The following is a 19,511-nucleotide window of genomic DNA, read 5'->3' as shown; positions in this document are numbered from 1 at the left end:
CTGACAGCTTATCAGTTCTCCAGCACCTCCATGACAAAATACTCCGCGGTTGCAATCAGATCCACCCTCCTGCCAAAGGAGTCATAAGTATTTTGCATTGTTTATTTTTTCGTTCACCTCGTTTTGCTCATTTGGAGATACTTTGCCTGACCACCAGGGCTGGGGGTGGGGGGCTGGAGCCTGGGACAGGGTGGGGATGTGGCAAAAACCACCTCCGACTTTTGCATTTGGGTTGGTTTCTTTTTTTTTTCTCCTCCTCCCGCTTTTCTTTCCCCCTTTTCGCCACCTACCATGAGTTCTTTTTTTCCCCTTTCATAGTGCGGACGAAACGCCGAAAACTTCGACCGGTTTTTCACTCGCCACCCACCTGTCTTAACACCACCCGACCAGGAAGTCATCAGGAACATTGACCAATCAGAATTCGAAGGATTTTCCTTTTGTAACTCTGAGTTTTTTAAAGCTGAAGTCAAGAGCTAAGTAGCCATTGTAGACCATAAGCATCACCCTCCTGCATCCATTACCATCTGCTCCCAGCAGCTGTTGTGGTGACATCCTCTGTTGCAAACCATTAGCCGTCATGATCTGAATTTATTTTGTGGTGATACTAGAATGACCATGTTTCAAAGACTGTGGGGAAAAGAAAGATGCTTCTTTCTGTAGGCTTAATAACACTTGGGATGGGACACAAGGCTTGGGAAGAAAGTCAATTTGCTTCAAAATCAGCCTGAGAAAACCCACCTAGTCCTTGGTTTAGAGCAGGGGGGCTGTGGTCCTCCATATGTGGCTGGACTCCACATCCCATCATCTCTGACCTTAGCCCATGCCGGGTGGGACTGCTGGGAGTTACAGTCCAACAGCATCTGGAGAGTCACGGTTCCCCACCCTTAGATTAGGAGACAAGCAGTGGATTAATTTAATAACTTGTAAAAATCCTGCAGATGCTGCCATCCTTCTCTGTCTCTATTACGTACTTTGCAAAAGGACCGGCTCTTACTGCCTTTTCACTTTTGCAGGCTGGGCTATTTTGCTTGCTTTTACAAAATTCATTGCGGAATCCCTCCCGCATTTTTTCAAAGGGTGCTATCTCCAGAAAAAGTTGGGGAACCTTTGGGAGGAGGGATCATTCAGCACACGTGAACCTATTTCCTTTCAAGTCCTCGCAACCCGACTGAATCCAGCCTGAATGCAGATGCAGCCCACAGCCATTTTTTTTACTGCAGCTGCACAGGAACGGCTGCAGATTGCCTTTGCATTGCAAATTGACGTTGCTGAGTTTTCTCCCTTTGGCTTTGCATGTGGGGGTGCAGGAAGCACAGCCAGGATGTAGGACCCCATAAATCTCCATGAAGTGAAGGAGACTTGGGGGGCGGGGCATGCCTGGATCTACACATACACAAACTGAATAGCAGTTTCTGGAGGCCACAGAAGGGGAGAGGGGTCTTGTGCTCGAATCCTGCTTGCTGGATTCCCACAGGCATCTGGTTGGCCTATGGGAAATCAACTAGATGAGCCACTAGGAAGTCGGACTAGATGAGCCACTGGCCTGATCCAGCAAGATTTTATTGTGTTCTTATGAGCATTATCCCTGAGGAGCCATGGGAATTGCTGGGGAGGGGGTGATCTCTTACAGAGCATTTTCAGCGTCCTCATCAAACTACAGTTCCCAGGATGCTTTGGGGGAAGGGAGAGCAAGGTAAAGAGTCAGCATTAAGTACTTATTTACACAGCACATAGGCAAACTCTGCTTTTACAGGTGACATTGACTGGATGGTTTTAAAAGGGGATTGGACAAATACATACAGGAGAGGGCTATTGATGGCTACTAGCCAGGATGGCTATGCTCTGCCTTCATGATCAGAGACAGCAATGCTTCTGAATACCAGTTGCTGAAAACCACAGGACTGGAGAGCCACTCTTGCGCTTGGGTCTTGCTTCTGGGTTTCCCATAGGGGCATCCGGTTGGCCGCTGTGAGAACAGGATGCTGGACTAGAAGGGCCATTAGCCTGATCCAGGAGGCTGTTCTTGGGTTCAACCTCCCCGCTTCCACTCCATGCTTCACTTTAAATTGTGCACATGCATTCCCAGAGATAACTTGACAGGAATCTGACAGGGCCTGTATTTTAACACATGGCTTGAGATGCTGTGTTGTTTATTTTGCCCCTAAGAAACTAAAGAGTGCCCTGAAACTGGATCAGACCAGGGGTCCCTCAAGTTCAACGTCCTGTTTCCCACACTGGGAAAATTGCATACAAAAAATGTGCATATTAGGAGATACTTGCACTCGAGGCATATCCACACTCACCTTTCTTTCCTCCGTGCCTTCCGGACACAGTCCGTATTTTAAAGCTACATGTCTGACCAGCCTTTTGTCTCCTCCAGAGCTTTCCTCATGAAAACCCACAATCCATGGAAAACCCTAATTGCCATTTGTTGCACTTCAGCTTTAAAGAGCAGGGGGGGTTTGTAGGGAAGTCTTCATGGCCAAAAAAGGACGCTCGGACATGTAACTTAAAAGCGCAGAGCTGTGCCTGGAAAGAGCAGGGTAAAAACTATGTGAGGATGAGCCTTTAAATGGTGACAAATTTTCTTGAGGGCTTTTAAAAATAAAAATAAAAATTGCAAACAGATTTGGAAATGTGGAGAAGTCGTCTTAAGATTGGATAAATGAGAACTTGAGGCAAACTGAAACTGGCAGATTTGCCGTGCTGTAGTTTAGTGGTAGAGCATCTGCTTGGCATGCAGAAGGTCAGTTGCCAATGGCATCTGCAGCAAGGGCTGGAAACATTCCCTTGTCTGAAACCCCAGAGAGCCACTGCTGCTGATCAGTGTAGACAATTCTGAGCTAGCTGGTCCCGGTGGGTCTGACTCTTTGCCAGGCAGCCCCATATGCTCTTCCTTAAGTTGCAAAGCTCTGGGTTGCATGAGAGAGAGAGAGAGAACTTCTCGCTATCCTTTTTCCGTGGTTTGCAGCCCAAAGGGGCCGGCAACATCCTGCTTCTCAGCCCAGGTTGATGCTGAGCTGGTGGCAAGCAGGTTGACCAGGGGCTTCTTCCCAAGCAGAGGCTGCAGCTCAACGTGGGCTTCCAGAGTTTCAGGCTAATTTCTAACCACATGAAGACTGATGCCTGAGCTCCCGGGAAGAAAGAACAGTATCACACACAGGCAGGGCTGTGTCAGTCAATTCCCTGCTCATAACCCATCAGTCGGCTACAATCTGGTCCAGCAAAGCTGAACAAGATGGCAGGATTTCCTGTGAATGCTTTGGAACCAATGGTCACCCTAGTATCTACCACTCATGTCACGGTGTCGACGTTACCCTATCAAACCTTTGTGGGTTTCTTTCCTTAAAAGTATTTGGGGTGGGGCGGGGTGCTGTCTGTCCAGTTGCCAAATCGACAAACTCCTGTCTGTTCCACTGCGCTTTACGTGTGTCAAAAACCTGAGTATTTTTACTAAAATGAAGCTGATATTTAAAAGTCCAAACAGTATTTGTGTAACTTGACTGAAGCTGTATTTTATTTTATTTTATTTTATTGTCTCAACTAATCTTCTGAAAGTAACAAAGACTTGCCACTGGAATTCTCCTTTGCCAGTAGGGCTGGCAACCTTGAAGGAAAATGAAATGGGTTCTTTTAAGACTCTGATGCTGCTCGAACACCTTTTATTCTCTCTTTGGGGGTGGGGATGGGTTCTTCACTTACTGTTCGCTTTGAGTTGTTCATGTGCCAATTTTTTTTCCCCAGATACAATTATAAAATAAAGAGTCAGAAATCTTGGTTGGAGGAAAACTCAATTTATTTGTAAACGAGACTAAATGACAGTATGGTGATAGGCATGGGGGTTACTGCAGAAGAAAATTGCAAGCAGAATCACGGCTCGAATCTGTTTGCAAACAATTTACAGAGTTCAAATTTGAAAACATTTCCAGGTGTGGGTGCTCAGAATTATACTCCAGGGTCTCAGCCAGCTTTCCAACGCAACCTGGTGCCTTCCAGATGTTTTGGACTACAACTCCCATCAGCCCCAGCTAGCATGGCCATATGATGCTGGGTTCAATGTGAATTGTAGTCCAAAACATTGGGAGGGCACAAGTTTGGGGAAGTATGAACTAAACTACTAAACTTAGCATGTGAAGTCCTTAATGTTGTGAGCTTGAAAGTGTTCTTTCAACAAGGCCTTATTACTGCTTTTATAAAATTGTTTGATGTGATCAGTTTGTGTTTTTTTAAGGAAAAAGAAAGGAAAGTGCTCCCCTCTCCAGACTGAAATTTCAGTTCTGCATTTCAGTTTGTGGGAAAGTCTATCTAAACAGTTTTATACACTAGATAATCTGGGTGGAAGAGCCTAACAGGTACTGATGAGAAGCCCAATCTTAAAAAGCCTTCCTCCAGGAAACTCATCACAGCGGTGGACCCTTTGAGCTTCTGGGTTCATTGGGACCTTCTGAGAGAACGTAACCTATCAGGACAGGGTGCAATCTATCTGTAGCATCTACATATCTGGAGCAGCCTGGTCTGGGAGCCACGAATTCACATCTTACAATGAAATTTAAGCCACTTGGACTTAACATGCTTTTGGATGGATCCAGATGAACACTCTCATCTCCATTCTCCATCCCTACCATTGACATTGATCCAGTGCAGCAACTCTGAGGCTGGCAATCAAGTGGACCAGGTTTGCACAATAGGTGTGTCACTAGTCAACCCTTCCTGAGTGAGGTGGAAAGATTTGGGTGGTCCAATTAGCCTGCTCCTTTGGTGAACTGAATTCCATGCTCCCTGCCCTGTAAATGTATGCAAAAATTGGATGGGCTTCCCACTAGAAAGGGAAGGTGCTATGACTTTGTCTCCTGCCCAACTATTGAACAGCCAGCATAAGAAGCCATAAGGAAAGCATAGGCAAACTCAGCCCTCCAGATGTTTTGAGACTACAATTCCCATCATCCCTGACCACTGGTCCTGTTAGCTAGGGATCATGGGAGTTGTAGTCCCAAAACATCTGGAGGGCCGAGTTTGCCTATGCCTGCCATAAGGCCTAACTTCGCTCAAGCCAAAGAATAGAAGATCATACCTTTGTTCTCTCGTTCTCCGCAAAGGAAGCAGCCTTCCTCTGCTAGGTATTTCAAAACTGTTGATGATGTTTTTGATGGGGGGGGCACCCCCAAAGTGTTTGTCCCATCAGGTCCCACCTGGTCATTGCATGAGACATCAGCAGCCTGTGGTTTTGCTCTGGAGGCAGATGTCCTTGTGAGCAAATAGCAGCCTTGGGATGTATCTGGTGATGGACTTATCTGCACTTACCTTTTGCCCCACTCTTTCCAGGTACAAGTCCTCACTTTAAAGCTCCATGTCTGAGTACACACACTCCAGAGCTTTCCCCATGAAAGCTGCTATTTAAAGCTGAACAAATGGCTACTTGGGTTTTCCCATGGAATACAATGAGCTGACCGTTGCTGCAATCTTACACTCACTTACCTAGGAGTCAATGGGTCTGACTTGGATTGCAGTTTGGGGCTGAGAGTCAGTCTCATTGCATTTGAGTAAGGGCCATGGATTGGTGGCAGAGCACTTGCTCTGCATGCAGAAGGGCCCAGGTTCAATCCCTGGAAGCATCTCTAAGTATGGCTGGGAATGTCTCCTTCCTGAAACCCTGGAGAGCCACTGCCAGTCAGTGTAAACAATACTGAACTGGGTAGACCGGTGGTTAGGATAAGGTAGCTTCCAGTGTTCCTATTTAAATCAGCCTTCTATTCAAAATCATGAGGACTAGAATCTTAGCTTAGTGGTAGACCATCTGCTTTCACTGCAGAAGGTTCCCAGGCTCAATCCTTGGCACCTTTAGGTAAGGCTAGGAGCCTCCCCTGCCTGAAACGCTGGGGAACTGCTGCCAGTCAGTGTAGACATTACAGAGATAGATGGACCATTGATTTAACTTGGCAGAAAGCAGCTCCAAGTAAACATGAAACAGATGGTGCTGCCAAAAAAAAGTTACTGGGCAATAGCCCTCAGTAACATCAGTATCCCTGGTGCAACCAACCCAGTGAAGACCTAAACATGCCTGCTGTCGTTTTTGAAACAAACTTCTCTTTTTATCTTGGTCTCCCTTATTATCTTAAACAAGCATTTGGTAAATCTGTAAGGTATATGTTAACTCATTCTCTGAGTCTGGGAAGATATAGAGCCAGCCTGAAACTTATTTATTTCTTTAAGTGTCTGTCAGACAGGATTATTATACCTAAGGTGGGGATCCCTTAAAATGGTTAGAATCTCATCGGGGATCAAAATATAGCCTGCTTCAGCCCAACCTTTATAAGATACTGAATGTGCAAAGAGATGAGCTAATTCCTTGTTTAAGCGCTAGTGGTAATGGGGATGGCTTGGGACAAATAGCTGAGGTCAACCAGAGAATGATGAAACCACCAAGAAATGGGTTTGGCCGTCAATCAACTCAAGTCATTGGCCCATCTGACCACGTCCTGCCTACTGGGGTTGATGACATTCCTCCAAGGTATTTCAGCTCCTACTGCATGAATGACGCTTTGGAGGGTGTAAGAGGACCCTGCTGCAAGAGAAAACTACTCTTGGCTACTAAAGGGATGGAGCTCATAGGGGTAAGTTATGTGGTCAGGGGACAGAGCCCTGTTACAAGACTCCTTTATGACTGAAATAATTTCATGGAGAAGCCAGTCATTTTCAACCAGCTTCTCCAACCTGGTGCCCTCCAGATGTTTTGGACTACAACATCATCCTGCTATGCTCACTTAGTTTTTATCAAAGATTCTTTGACCTGAGGGTGGCAGGGATTGAATCTGGGGCCTTCAGCATGCCAAGCAGCTGTTCTTCCTTTGAGCTATGGCCCTTCCCTATCCATTTGCATGGAATGCTCTCATGTCAATCACAGGCAAGTGTGGTGAGAACACAGCTTCCGACTTCCTGGGCCACATCGCAAAAAGAAACTTAAGTGATGAGCTGTGGCTTGCACAACTTCTCATTGAAAAGTCAGACCTTTGCAACATGAGAGTCTGTCATCATCTCAGCTGTGTGTTAGAAAACACCTACATTAAATATGTGATTGGATGTTTCACCCATCTCAGGGTCCTTAATAGGTGGCCATTTTGCTACATGCTCTACCACACATTAGTAGGCTGGTGAAAAAGTTCATCCCACAAAAGCTTGCTCATTCATATGGTCCTAATGACTTCAGCCATGTTGGCATTTAATCAGCAGCCAGGCAGGAGTAATGCCGGAGGCTGTGAATGCTGGTTCAGCTGCTCCAGCCCCCATAGTTTAGATGTGGGTAGGTGACAGACCTACTATGATGCAATCACCAAGCAGAGGCCTCTCTGGGAGGGCATGCTTCCAGATTCTGACAACCTTAATGGCTATAGAATCCAAGAGAAATTATAGAAAGTGATTATTGTTTGGCAAATGTTTGTTTGTTTGTTTGTTTGTTTGTTTGTTTGTTTGTTTGTAAAAACTAGCTCTGATCCCGAGAATGTACACTCAAGGGTTTTCCTGCGTATGAATAAAGGAAGCTCTTCTATACTGAATCAGACCCCTGGTCCATCTAGCTCAGTATTGTTTACACCAGGCTTCCTCAAACTCAGCCCTCCAGATGTTTTTGGCCTACAACTCCCATGATCCCTAGCTAGCAGGACCAGTGGTCAGGGATGATGGGAATTGTAGTCTCAAAACATCTGGAGGGCCAAGTTTGAGGAAGCCTGGTCTACACAGATAGGCAGTGGCTCTCCAGGATTTCAAGCAGGGTTCCTTCCCAGCCCTACCTGGAGCTGCCAGGGATTGAACTTGAGGCCTTCTGCATGCAAGGCAGATGCTCTGCCACTGAGCTATGTGTGTATGCATGCACTCACCACCCTGTCTTCCACCCAATCTCTAATTGAAGGGAAGCCATATGGACCACGAGACTTTCCTAAGAACATCAGAAGAGCTTGCTGGATCAGCCAGTGGCCCATCTAGTCCTGTTCTCATAGTGGCCAACCAGTGCCTGTGGGAAACCAGCAAGCATGTTCCCCAAAACATCTGGTGGGCACCAGGTTGAAAGCCATCTAGGGTTCCCCTTTCACTGCAGCACCATTATTAATTGCATAATAGAATTTGGGCAGGGAATCCCTGGATTGGCTTCCTCATAGAATCTATATACATAACAAAGCAAGCGATGACCACCATTAACTAGGATGGCCTTTTGCACCAGCGCCATTGATATGAAAGGGAGTTACACAAGAGTGCTTCTGTCCACAAGGTGTAGTGCAAGAACTGGGAATCTGTAGACATCCAGATGTCATTGGCCTACAGTTCCTATGATTATCCCTGGATGTTGACCAACGTCTGTAGAATCCCAGCCATGCCCGAAGGACTACAGGTTCCCCGTCCTTGGTACTGCAGAAGAAGAGAACTCTCCCCTCAGCATGCAAAATGCTCTCCTTGCTACAACAGAAGCATTTATGCCTTGTTTTCTGGCTCTAGTTTACTGTGTTTTACAGGGATGCTTCCTTCACCAAGTCTTTTCCTAACTCTGTATTGCAAATCAATGAAATTCAATGAAACGTTTGCATGATAAGAAACTACTATGACTGCTGCTATTATTATTATTATTTTTTATTATTATTATAATTATTATTATTTTTCCTACTACTGCTGCTGCTATCATTTTCATCTTAATCACCACATACAGGTGATTGACTTCTTGGCCCCTCTCTAAGGGCAGTAGCATCGTTCTAGGGATATTCAATACAGTGCAAGATGGAAAAAAATTGTTTCTCTCTGTGTTGCTGTTTTTCACTGTTTCCTCCTGCAAATACACTCCCTGCATAAATATGTCACTACCTGGAATGTAAGATGTCCAATTTAATGCATGGCCTTTCCCAAGAATGTTTGAAAATTGATATATAAAACATAAAACTTGTAGGCTGTGCTGGAGAGAGGGGTTGAGTGCACACACTCTCAAGGGGATGGGAGTGAGTCTGACAGTTAACTGAGCAGCAGTTCTCGTCACCAAACTCCTAGCCCCCCTTTTCCTATTAAAAATGCATTACATTAATAGTATTATTAATACGAATAGAAAATAAGTAGCACTCTTATATGCAATTATTGCTATAAATTTCTAGCTTCCTCTAAGTGCTGCACATATATTGTCTCTGTAACTCTCATAATGATCCACTCCAGCAGATTATTGCCCCCAAACTACAGAAGGGGTGACTGAGGCTGCGGGAACCAAGGTATACCTGAGGCCACGTAATGATGTGTCCAGCTGGGAACTCCCAGCTCATGCTTCGTACCTGCTTACCACTGAAGATCATAGCCATTCTGAGTAAATGAGCATATGCTTGGGATCAGACCACAAGCCTCACCAGCTTAGAAAGCTTTAAAATGAGTGAGGCCACCTTTACTTGTGGGCAGCTTTCTGTAGGCCACATGTCAGTGGTGGGCGTGGTCAGAGTCAAAAGTGGGAGGAGCAACGGGTATGACCGTTACCTGTGTACACTTAGGCTACATTCCAGGCGCACACAAGTTTTTGGCACCCATTGACTCCAGACGAGCAAGAGGCATTATCACAATTTGGACAAATTCCAGCCCGGCAAAAGTACTCGAGGAGCATGCAGAACAGGGCCAGCAAGAAGAGCATAGTTTGGGGGGGGGGAGTCCTGAGGGCCAGATTGACCTGGGGGGGGGGCAGTGCTTTGGCTCCCAGACCTGAGGTTCCCTATCCCTGCCTTAAAAAATGCTTTGAGAACTCAGGCTGCAGAAGCAGCAGTAGAAATCTGCTCTTCCTAGATTGTTGTGTGCACACACTTGGATTGTAACCATTGCTCACATTTTTGGAAGTAGAAAGATCGGTCCAAAACAAGGGGATATTTATCCCTGCGGAGACACAGAGCCCACTGTCTCCCAGTGATTGCTGCAGGTCCACGGCAATGGCACATCGATATATCTCCTTTGAAATCGGAATGGCTATTCCTTCCCTCTCCTCTTCTGAGCTGCCTGATGGGTCTGGTGGCTGGTTTGTTGGGGGGGGGAGTTCTCTGCCCTGCTCCCCCGCTCCATTCCCTCGGCCTCCCTTTTTAACCCTGTGCTTTTCATCCAACAGAAAGACAAACACGACACTTCCAACTTTGATAAGGAGTTCACGAGGCAGCCTGTGGAACTCACGCCCACCGACAAACTCTTCATCATGAACTTGGACCAGAACGAGTTTGCAGGATTCTCCTACACTAACCCTGAGTTTGTCATTAATGTTTAGGCGACGTGGCAAATCCTTCTGGTCCTCTGCTTTTGTAATCACAGTCCTGAATTCCAGATTGCCTTGTATATATGGACACGAGTCTTCCGGGGTTAATGGTGCATCCGTTCCGACATCCACATGCCCTCGTTGGAGAAGAGAGGGACATCTGTCTTTGGCCACTTCTCCTCTGTGTGTGCAATATATGGTTTGTTCTTTGACTGGTCTGCAAAAGGAATAGCGTTTCTAGAATCTCTAGCTAGTTGGCTAAACTACCAATAGAGTTTTCAAACATGTCAAAGAGTATTGTCTCGAAATATCAACTTTACTACTGTCTTTGTATTTTCAAATGAAACTGAAATGCCAGTGTTTTCTTGTCTTATTTGAATGCTAAGCATGGTCAATATCCTCAGCCGTCATGCCACAGCGTTTTGCAATGACTGTGACCTTGTTTCCCAAGATTCTTTCTGTTCGTTTGTTTCTGTTTAAGCCAGAACTGAACCGAGTCAACCCTGTTGATGTGAAGACGTCTGCTTCATAAACTTGCTTATCTTTTGAAATCTATCTGTCTTCCATGTTAGTTTCTGTCAACACATTTGGGAATTGCCCGTCAAATATCCAGGCAGGAAACTTTCCAAAAATGGAATTTCTGTCTATGTTCTTGTAAATGTTGCTTCTGCTTCTTCATTTTTGTAAGGAAAAAAATGGAGATGGCCTTTTCAAATCATTGGAACCATTGGCAGTTTTAACAGTGCCCTATGATGAATTGTTTTTTAATTTAAGACAAATTTTTGCAAGTCAATAGTTATGGAAGAATTTTCAGAATTTGACCAAGTGATTGACGCTGTCTCCGCAAGAGGAAGGAGAGCTTATTCTGGTGGCTTGCCTGGATCAAATGTTGGCTAAATTAATTAGTTTTAATTTTTAAAATTAATTCTATTAAATTTTTCTTCCACCATTCCTCCCAGGAGCTGAAGGTGGCACACATATTTCTCCTCACCCATTTTACCTTCAAAACAACCCTGCAAAGTAGCTTAGGCTGTGAGTGAGAGAGTAGCCCAAGGTCACCAAATGAGCTTCATGGCCAAGTGGGGATTTGAACCATGGTCTCTCAGGTCCTAGTCCAACACTCTAACCACTACACCACACTGGCCCTGCAACCATTATAGGTTCGAATTTCCCCCTTTTCAGGGCTTGCTCTTTTAGTAATACAAAACCTTATGCATTTTTTTAAAGGAAAATTAGAATGTTATTTTTAAAAAATCCTTCTGGTATTTTTAATACTGTAATCAGTTTGAGAATCCTTATGGTGGAGATGCAAAGAAGATGGCACCATATGGCAAAGTCTAGCCAGAAGAATGAGGTGGACCTTCATCTGGGGGTAAAAATTGAACTTGTGCCCAAATTAGAATTCAAAGTGGTTTTCATACACACAAACATAAACATTTGTTTCTTTTCCAATTTTAAAAGTAAGGCACCATGCATGTGTGTGAGTGTAAAGACAGGAGATATATTGTGGATCCTCTGTGCAAAACCTCATTCTCTATCCCCGTCCCAGAAGTCCTTTGGGAAAACAAAGGCTCCCTCCAGACATGAAGCTCTCCTGCCACCTAAAAGGCCCTTCCTGTTGAGATATCCCCCTTCCTGGAGGAGTACAAAGACGTTCAGGACAGCAGTGAATTGATGGTGGAGATCAAAGCACACATCCCTTTGATCTAACCCCTTTTCCTGGGCCACCAGGGAGCTCCATATTGGTGTATGAAGTTCTGTATCAGGATTTGCATAAAATCCTACTGTGTGCTAGCTGGCCTTGTTCCCAGGTAAGTGTGCACAGAACCACAGAGCCTCAACCTGTGGATTATCTTTTGGGGACTAGGTGGCCTTGAAGGCCATCTGCATCTCAGTGACTCAGCAATTGCCATCCTCTACACCAGAGCTTTCCAAACTTTTCTTGCTGGTGGCACACTTTTTACGACACAGTATTTCAGTTTTACTAGCAAACCAGAGGTTAAACTAACCCCTTTCTAGCCTCAGGTGGAACGCGGGGAGCATTTGCACGACACACCTGCACATTGCAGCCGACACACTAACATGCAGACCCTCCAAGTGTCTCTATTTTCCAGGCACGTCCCTGATTTAAAGAAGCTTTGATCCCAGAATGTCCCACTTTTCCTTATGATGCCCCTGTTTTCATTGGAGAAAATTGGAGAGTATGGAGTTAACCCCCGAAACTGTCTGAAGGCAATCCTGTATAGGGAAGGGTTTTTTTAATGTTTAATGTTTTATTATGTTTCTATATATTTTGGAAGCCGCCCAGAGAAGCTGGGGCAACCCAGTATGATGTGTGGGGTATAAACAGTAAAATTATCATTATGGAATGGAAAGTCCCTATTTTCATCGTAGAAATGTTGGAGGGTATGTAATGTTTCATGACACTCAGTTTGGAAAGTTCTGTTCTACACGCTTACTTGAGAACAGGGGTGCCAATGTGAATTAAATACGGCAGGGGCAGATAAGCCCCACCCCACATAAGCAATCAGAAGATGTGGTGAGCACACACCATTTGAATGGCAATTTCCACCAACGGGGGGGGGGGGGGGCAGACCCCTCAAATATTTTATTGGGGGGGCATGAAGGGACCTCAGCCCCTAGGAGCTGGCTCCTATGCCTGGGAATGAGTGGGGCTTAATCAAACAATCAGTGTAAGTTTATTGGTCTAGCCAAAGACCATGACAAACCTGCTGCAACAGTACCTGGTGATGAGAAGTCACACACAGAGCTGCTGAAGCACTGTAAGTCATATGAAGACTTGGTGTGAATAAGGATGGGGAAGCTCCAGCCTTCTGGGTGTTGCTGGACTCCAACTCCCAACAGCCCCAGCCAGCATGACCAGTGGTCAGGTATTATGGGATTTAGGGCCCAACAGCAGCTGGAGGGCCACAAGCCCCCTGCTAGTGGTATATAGCATATTCCAAAAGTTCAAGGCACTTCACAGACATCGTCTCAATGATCCTAACAACAGCCGTGTAAGGCAGCCCATATTGCAAAGCTAAGGCAGGGTTTGAAAGTTGAGCCACTTGCATCAGACCCACCTAGTGGATTTGTGAGTCTTGAAATTGGGATTTCAGAGTTCGCACACTAATGGTGCAACTCTGTGCATGACCACTCAGTGGTAGTCCAAGGAGCTTCCTCTCAGGTAAGTGTGCACAGGATTACAACACTTGCCTCTACACCAGACAAGCAGGAAACCAGTGATAGCAAAGCAACCACTGATCAGCACAGTGTGGTGGAAAGGAGACATTTGAACACAAGACCTTGGCCCACACAAGAGCATTGACATCTGTTCAAAGCACTTCCACTCCTTTTCAGGAAAACCAATCTACCCAGGGGTCTCCTTTCTCTTGCTAATCTCTTGCTAATCAGCAACAGAAAGCAATTGCATATCCTCCAACATTTCTCCGACATATCCCGTCCATCTGACTGGGTTGCCCCAGCCACTCTGGATGGCTTTCAGCATATATGAAAACATAATAAAACATTAAGCATTAAATAACTTCCCTATACAGGGCTGTCTTTAGATGTCTTCTAAAGGTTGTATGGTTACTTATGTCCTTGACTTGGGGGGGGGGGTCACATAACTCCAAACCCTCCAACATTTCTCCAATGAAAATAGGGACGTCTTAAGGAAAAGTGGAACATTCTGGGATCAAATCTGAAACTGGGACGGCTTCTGTAAATTCAGGACTGTCTCTGGAAAATAGGGACACTTAGAGGGTCTGCAATTGCTGCTTAGGTAGAAAATGCTGTTCTTCTTCCCCAAAAGTGATTTTTTTTCATCTATGGCAGCCTTCCCTAACCTGGGATTTACCCACTCTTACCTTTCCTCTGCTTTTTCCAGGCATGGTCCATGATTTAGAGCTCCATGTCTCAGTGCCCTTTTGTGTGTGTTTTTGCTCTAGAGCTTTCCCCATGAAAACCCATTCTTTAAAGCTCACTTGGAGCAAACGTCAATCCACAGAAAACCCAAACTGACGGTTGCTCCAATTCGTCTTTAAAGAGCAGGTTTTCATGGGGAAAGCTTGGGGCAAAAAATAAAGCTCAGACACAGCTTCCATATGGAAGGAGATCCTTGCCAACATTTTTCAGAACACACTCTCTCTCTCTGCCAATTCACTGGTCATACACTCTTGGTGAGTACAATTAAAACACTCAAATGATCCCCTGCATGCTAAACATATAAATCCCTTTGATTAAGTGTCTGTGTTTTGGGGGCTGCCAACATTGCAGGCTCTATAAAGTTATTGCAAGGTATTCTGAAAAGCTCTCTTCTCCTGGTCTCATCATGTGAAGAAGGACAGTGGACTGGAAGAGAAAAAACAATTCCACCACAAGTTATCTTTGCCCCAGACATCCAGTTACCACCAACCTTTTCTATTCCTGTGGACAGAAGAAAAAATCCCTCCCTTTCTCATAATGCTACAATTCATGGACATTCAATGCAGCTGAATGTTGGAAGATTCCAAGTGGAAAAAAGGAAGTCTTCCATGCAGCGCACAGTTAAACTGTGGAACTCACTCTCACTGTCCCACCAAAGACAGTGATGGCCATCAACTTGGATGGCTTTAAATGAGGATTGGACAAATTCATGGAGGAGTTGGCAGTCAATGGCTACTAGCCATGATGGCTCTGCTCTGCCTCCACAGCTAGAGGCAGCAACACTTCCAACTACCAATTGCTGGAAACCACAGGAAGGGAGAGGGCTCTTGTGCTCATGCTCCGCTTGCTGCTTTCCCACAGGCATCTGATGGGCAACTGTGAGAACAGGATGCTTTACAAGATGGGCCAGTGGCCTGATCCAGCAGGCTCTTACGTTCCTAAGAGAACTGAGGTATTGTCCTTACCCCATAATACATATAGAAATAGGTGCAAGGATGAAACCTGAAACTACAGCTTCAACCACTGAACAATGGAGCTCATTCTGAAGATAAGGAGGTGTTGCCCCCTCTGACCTTGTGCACACAGACACACTTCAGGGCGAATGCTTGACTGAGCCTCCAGCACATTATGCAAGGAAATCTCCCTGGAGTTCTTGCCATAGCTGGTTGAGGTCACATGATGCAGGAAAAGGAGCCAATTGTAGAGGAATTTGGGAGGGACTCCACCTCCTCCCAGCCAGTTGAAAAAGGGGGAGAAAAGAGAGGCACATGGAGCCCCCGCTTGTCCATCAAGTGTCAAGGCTGCTCAAAATATACTCTCACTTATCCCCTTGCATCCAGTGACACAACCCCCCCCAAAAAAGAAAGATTAAGCTGCCATGCTGCAAGCAAAGGAGCTAGATAAATCTCCAGCTCTGCATGGGAAGAGCATACCTGTTTTTGCCAGGAACTGACTGACTTCCAGGACATAGCCTTCCCCCTCCTCAAACAGAAGAGTTTTTTTATGGGATCTCTCTGGACCATAAAATAGGGTGACCAGCAGGGCTCCAGGCCATTCCTAGTTGTGCAAAACTGGATTTTTCAACATTTGCCATATAAAAAACTGCCTTTTACTGAGTCAGACCTATTGGTCATCTAAGCTCAGTATTGTCAACACTAACTGGCAGCAGCTCTCTGGGGTTTCAGGCAGAAGTCTGTCCCTGCCCTACCTGGAGATGCTGCTGGGGACAGAACCTGAGACCTTCTGCATGCAAAGCAGCTGCTCTAAGCACTGAGCTGCAGCTCTGCCCCTTTATCCATTCCTGCAGTGGCAAGCCATACCCAACCCAAATCCTTTTCCTACACAACTCTTATAGGCACAGCAGCAGCACCTCACTTTCCTTCTGGCTACCATAACTTAAAAGATCAAGAGCTATGGCTGCTGTGATCCCCTTCTTGCATCAAAAGAGCTCTTTTGGAAGTCTTTATCCAGCGCTTTCACATGTTGTACTATAGGTTGTGAAACAGATGGTATAAGAAACTAGCCTCCACACCCTCACCCTTAATCCTGCTCCCTTGTATACCACAATTTCAGACTCAAGATAAATTAACAATAACTGCCGTGGTACCTTGGGTTCCAGACACTTCAGGTTACAGACGCTTCAGGTTACAGACTCTGCTAACCCAGAAATAGTACCTCGAGTTAAGAACTTTACCTCAGGATGAGAACAGAAATCGCACGCCAGCGGCGTGGTGGCAACAGGAAGCCCAATTAGCTAAAGTAGAGCTTCAGGTTAAGAACAGTTTCAGATTAAGAACGGACCTCTGGAATGAATTCAGTTATTAACCTGAGGTACCACTGTATTGTTCTTTCCAAAGCAGGACTGCATCGCCAGTGGGACTGTGATGAAACAATGTGCCCCTTACAGAATCACAACTCTTGGAATGTTTGAAAGATTTGGGCATAAATTGTCTACGTAGCCACCAGATTAGCATAATCTCAAAAGACACAAAGCTTTGTCTCTTGTCCATTTTTTATGCAAGGTGACGGGGCAATTTAGAATAGCTATCCACAACATTCTGCTATCCAACTTATACAACCCCAAAGGCATATTATTATAATTTATTTATTAATTACCTTCCAAACCGTCATCTCAAGGCAATTTGCACATGAGTCAAGTAAAGAATTAAAAACACAGAAACAACAAATGCATTTAAAACAAAACACTAACACTAAAACAAGTGGACACTTGGGATAAAGATCCATTTATCCTTCTGAGAAAAGCTGTTGGAGCCATAATGTTTTCAGTTGTTTCCAGAAGTGCAGGTAGTATTCAGTAGGAATGCTACTCCAGAGAATGGGGCAGTCACACTAAAAGCCCTGCTCTGAGTTATGGAGGAATGGGCCTCTTTCAATTGTGCAGGAGTGAGATGCCTACAGACTACAGTGATCTACTGGGTGTAGAAGGGATAAGGCCTGGTCCTGTACAGAAACTTATATGCTAGTACCAACACCTTGAACTTGCCCCTGTAGCAAATTGGCAGCCAGTGCAAATCCTGGGAACAATGTGTTATATGTTGGCAGTAGTTTCCCCCACAAGCAACCTAGCCACTGTGTTCTCCAGATGCAGCCTCCAAACTAACCCCAACTTTTAGTTTTGGTTATAGCTCCCACTGTGCTGGCTGGGCCTGATAGAAGCTGCCTACCAACACATCTGGAGGACACAAGGTTGGAGAAGGCTGCTTTGGAATGTGGCCAACTGTCTGTGGTCTTTGGTGCCAATACAACAATCAAGAGGATGCCATGTCAGTATAAGAGATACTGGGACACTGGCATATAGAGAACCATGGGTGCAAATGCACTGCTTGTGCAAAACTTGGAAATCATGGCCAATGCTGACTTTGCTGCAGAAATGTGACAGTCCACATACCAAGTGTCCAGATTCCTAAATAGAGTCCCTACTTCATAGGAAATTCATTGTGTGTAAAGCAACATTGAACAACCATGGCATCTAAGGGTGTTCTGATCCATCTTGGATTTTGTCATCACGGAGATGCAAAGACCAAGGTGATAAGGAAGGAGGCCTGGTGTGTCTTGGAGCTAACCTGAAGCAGGGGCACAGTCAGGACAGCCCTGGAGTTGCTGGTTTCAGGACCAAGGCTAGCGACCTCAAAGCTGAGGCAAAAAGACAGCATAGGCCTGAAACAACTACAATATTTTATTATCTGGTCAGCCTAAAAGTTCCACCCCCTCAGTTGCAGATGCAGTTATTGGCATCTACTAGGGAGGAGAACCTGGTGGGGGGGGCAACTCCAGCTCTCATCATTGCTGACCATTGGCCATACTGACCATTGGCCATACTGACTAAGGCCAGTGCTCAGCATCTGGAAGTCCACATCCCCACCCACAACATCCTCCACCTTTGCTACAATTCTAATAAGGCACAACAAGCACTGATGTGACCAGACAGCAGTATCCATGTTGGCCAACGTAGTGCTCAGAGCTAGGAAATTGCCAGGATTTTGTGTCATCCTGAAACATTGCCACAACAGCATCCAAGACCCATGGGAGAGGTGGGAGAACAGGTTCCCTTTTTGCATGTCAAATTCTGAAACCCTGAAAGCCATTTCCAGCCCTTAAGAATGGGGGAGGGGGAGTAATTTCCCTTCATTTCGTTTGCTGCAGCTTCCTCTAGTGACACGTTTGGCTTTTGTGACACTTCCCTTAATTATGGCAACTGATGACAAAACCATCGTGACAAATGACTCAGCTCTTTTTCGAGGGTGCAGCAAAGGAAGCCTGAAGCCGGCTTCCTCCGCTTCCTAAGGTATATCTGCTTGCGTGGGCACGACACGGGCAGTGAGCGGCTCTATGCCATCGGCCGAGCAGGGCTGAGATGGGAAGCATCCAACAGAATGATTGCTCAGCCTTCCCTGTCACTTTGGTCTTGCTCATCAGAGAGAAGATGTGGCCGCCTCCTTCATGTTTGGGAAGAGTGACCAGGAGAGGCAACAGAATGACCTTCCCAAACCTTCTCCTCAGGCTGCCTTTCATTCATCTCATTTGCATTACAATTCTCTTCATTAGGCCTGAGAGGATGTATAGCAAATCAATTAAAGAACGGGACTGGCTGAGACTGCAGCAAGTCGGTTCCTTCAGCAGATACAACTGGGATTTAACTCACAGGGTTAGGAGGAATCAGAATGATATGGGTTCAAATCCCAGTTTGGCTAGGAAGCCATATGGGGTGACTTTGGGCATCGTTGCCTCAAAGCAATGTGCACAGGGGGGCGAGGTAGGTACCAGGTGGGCAACTCTGAGAGCATTCCCATCTTGCCCCCTTCCTCACCTGGCTCAACAAAAGCATTCTGAACTCAGAAGGAAATCTCAATGGCAAAGCAGGTTTACAGAGGAAGAGGCAGGCCTTCAGATCCCAAGAAGTGCAGGGCTTTGTAGCACTTCACATTCTGCCCAGAGACACTGCAGAGCTTTTCCAAAAGTGGTGAGAGATGGTCCATCCAACCTCTTCTAGTTAGCAGTTTTGCAACCTTAGTTTGCAGTAGTGATGTATGGAAGTGAGAGCTGGACCATAAAGAAGGCTGATCACCAAAGAATTGATGCTTTTGAATTATGGTGCTGGAGGAGACTTTTGAGAGTCCCATGGACTGCAAGAAGATCAAACCTATCCATTCTGAAGGAAATCAGCCCTGAGTGCTCACTGGAAGGACAGATCGTGAATCTGAGGCTCTAATACTTTGGCCACCTCATGAGAAGAGAAGACTCCCTGGAAAAGACCCTGATGTTGGGAAAGATGGAGGGCACAAGGAGAAGGGGACGACAGAGGACGAGATGGTTGGAC

General features: G+C 45.7%; 1 protein-coding gene across 2 annotated transcripts in view; it reads left to right on the top strand.

Annotated features, from left to right (window-relative positions):
* Positions 1-10,801, top strand: part of PRKCB (protein kinase C beta) — a 186,593-nt gene extending 175,792 nt beyond the window's left edge. Inside the window, exon 17 of one of the 2 annotated variants that reach the window (XM_081840640.1) lies at positions 10,106-10,801. In XM_081840640.1, the coding sequence (XP_081696766.1) occupies positions 10,106-10,258 (153 nt within the window). In that variant the 3' untranslated portion in view covers positions 10,259-10,801. Of the gene's footprint in view, positions 1-318; positions 7,451-10,105 lie in introns of those variants that run through there. The other variant, XM_081840639.1, reaches the window with a different exon arrangement.
* Positions 10,802-19,511: the final 8,710 nt, after the last annotated feature.

This window comes from Podarcis erhardii (genome assembly GCF_964252035.2).
Source record: "Podarcis erhardii genome assembly, chromosome: 14".
NCBI lineage: Eukaryota > Metazoa > Chordata > Lepidosauria > Squamata > Lacertidae > Podarcis > Podarcis erhardii.
This window is presented reverse-complemented; position numbering and strand designations above follow the sequence as displayed.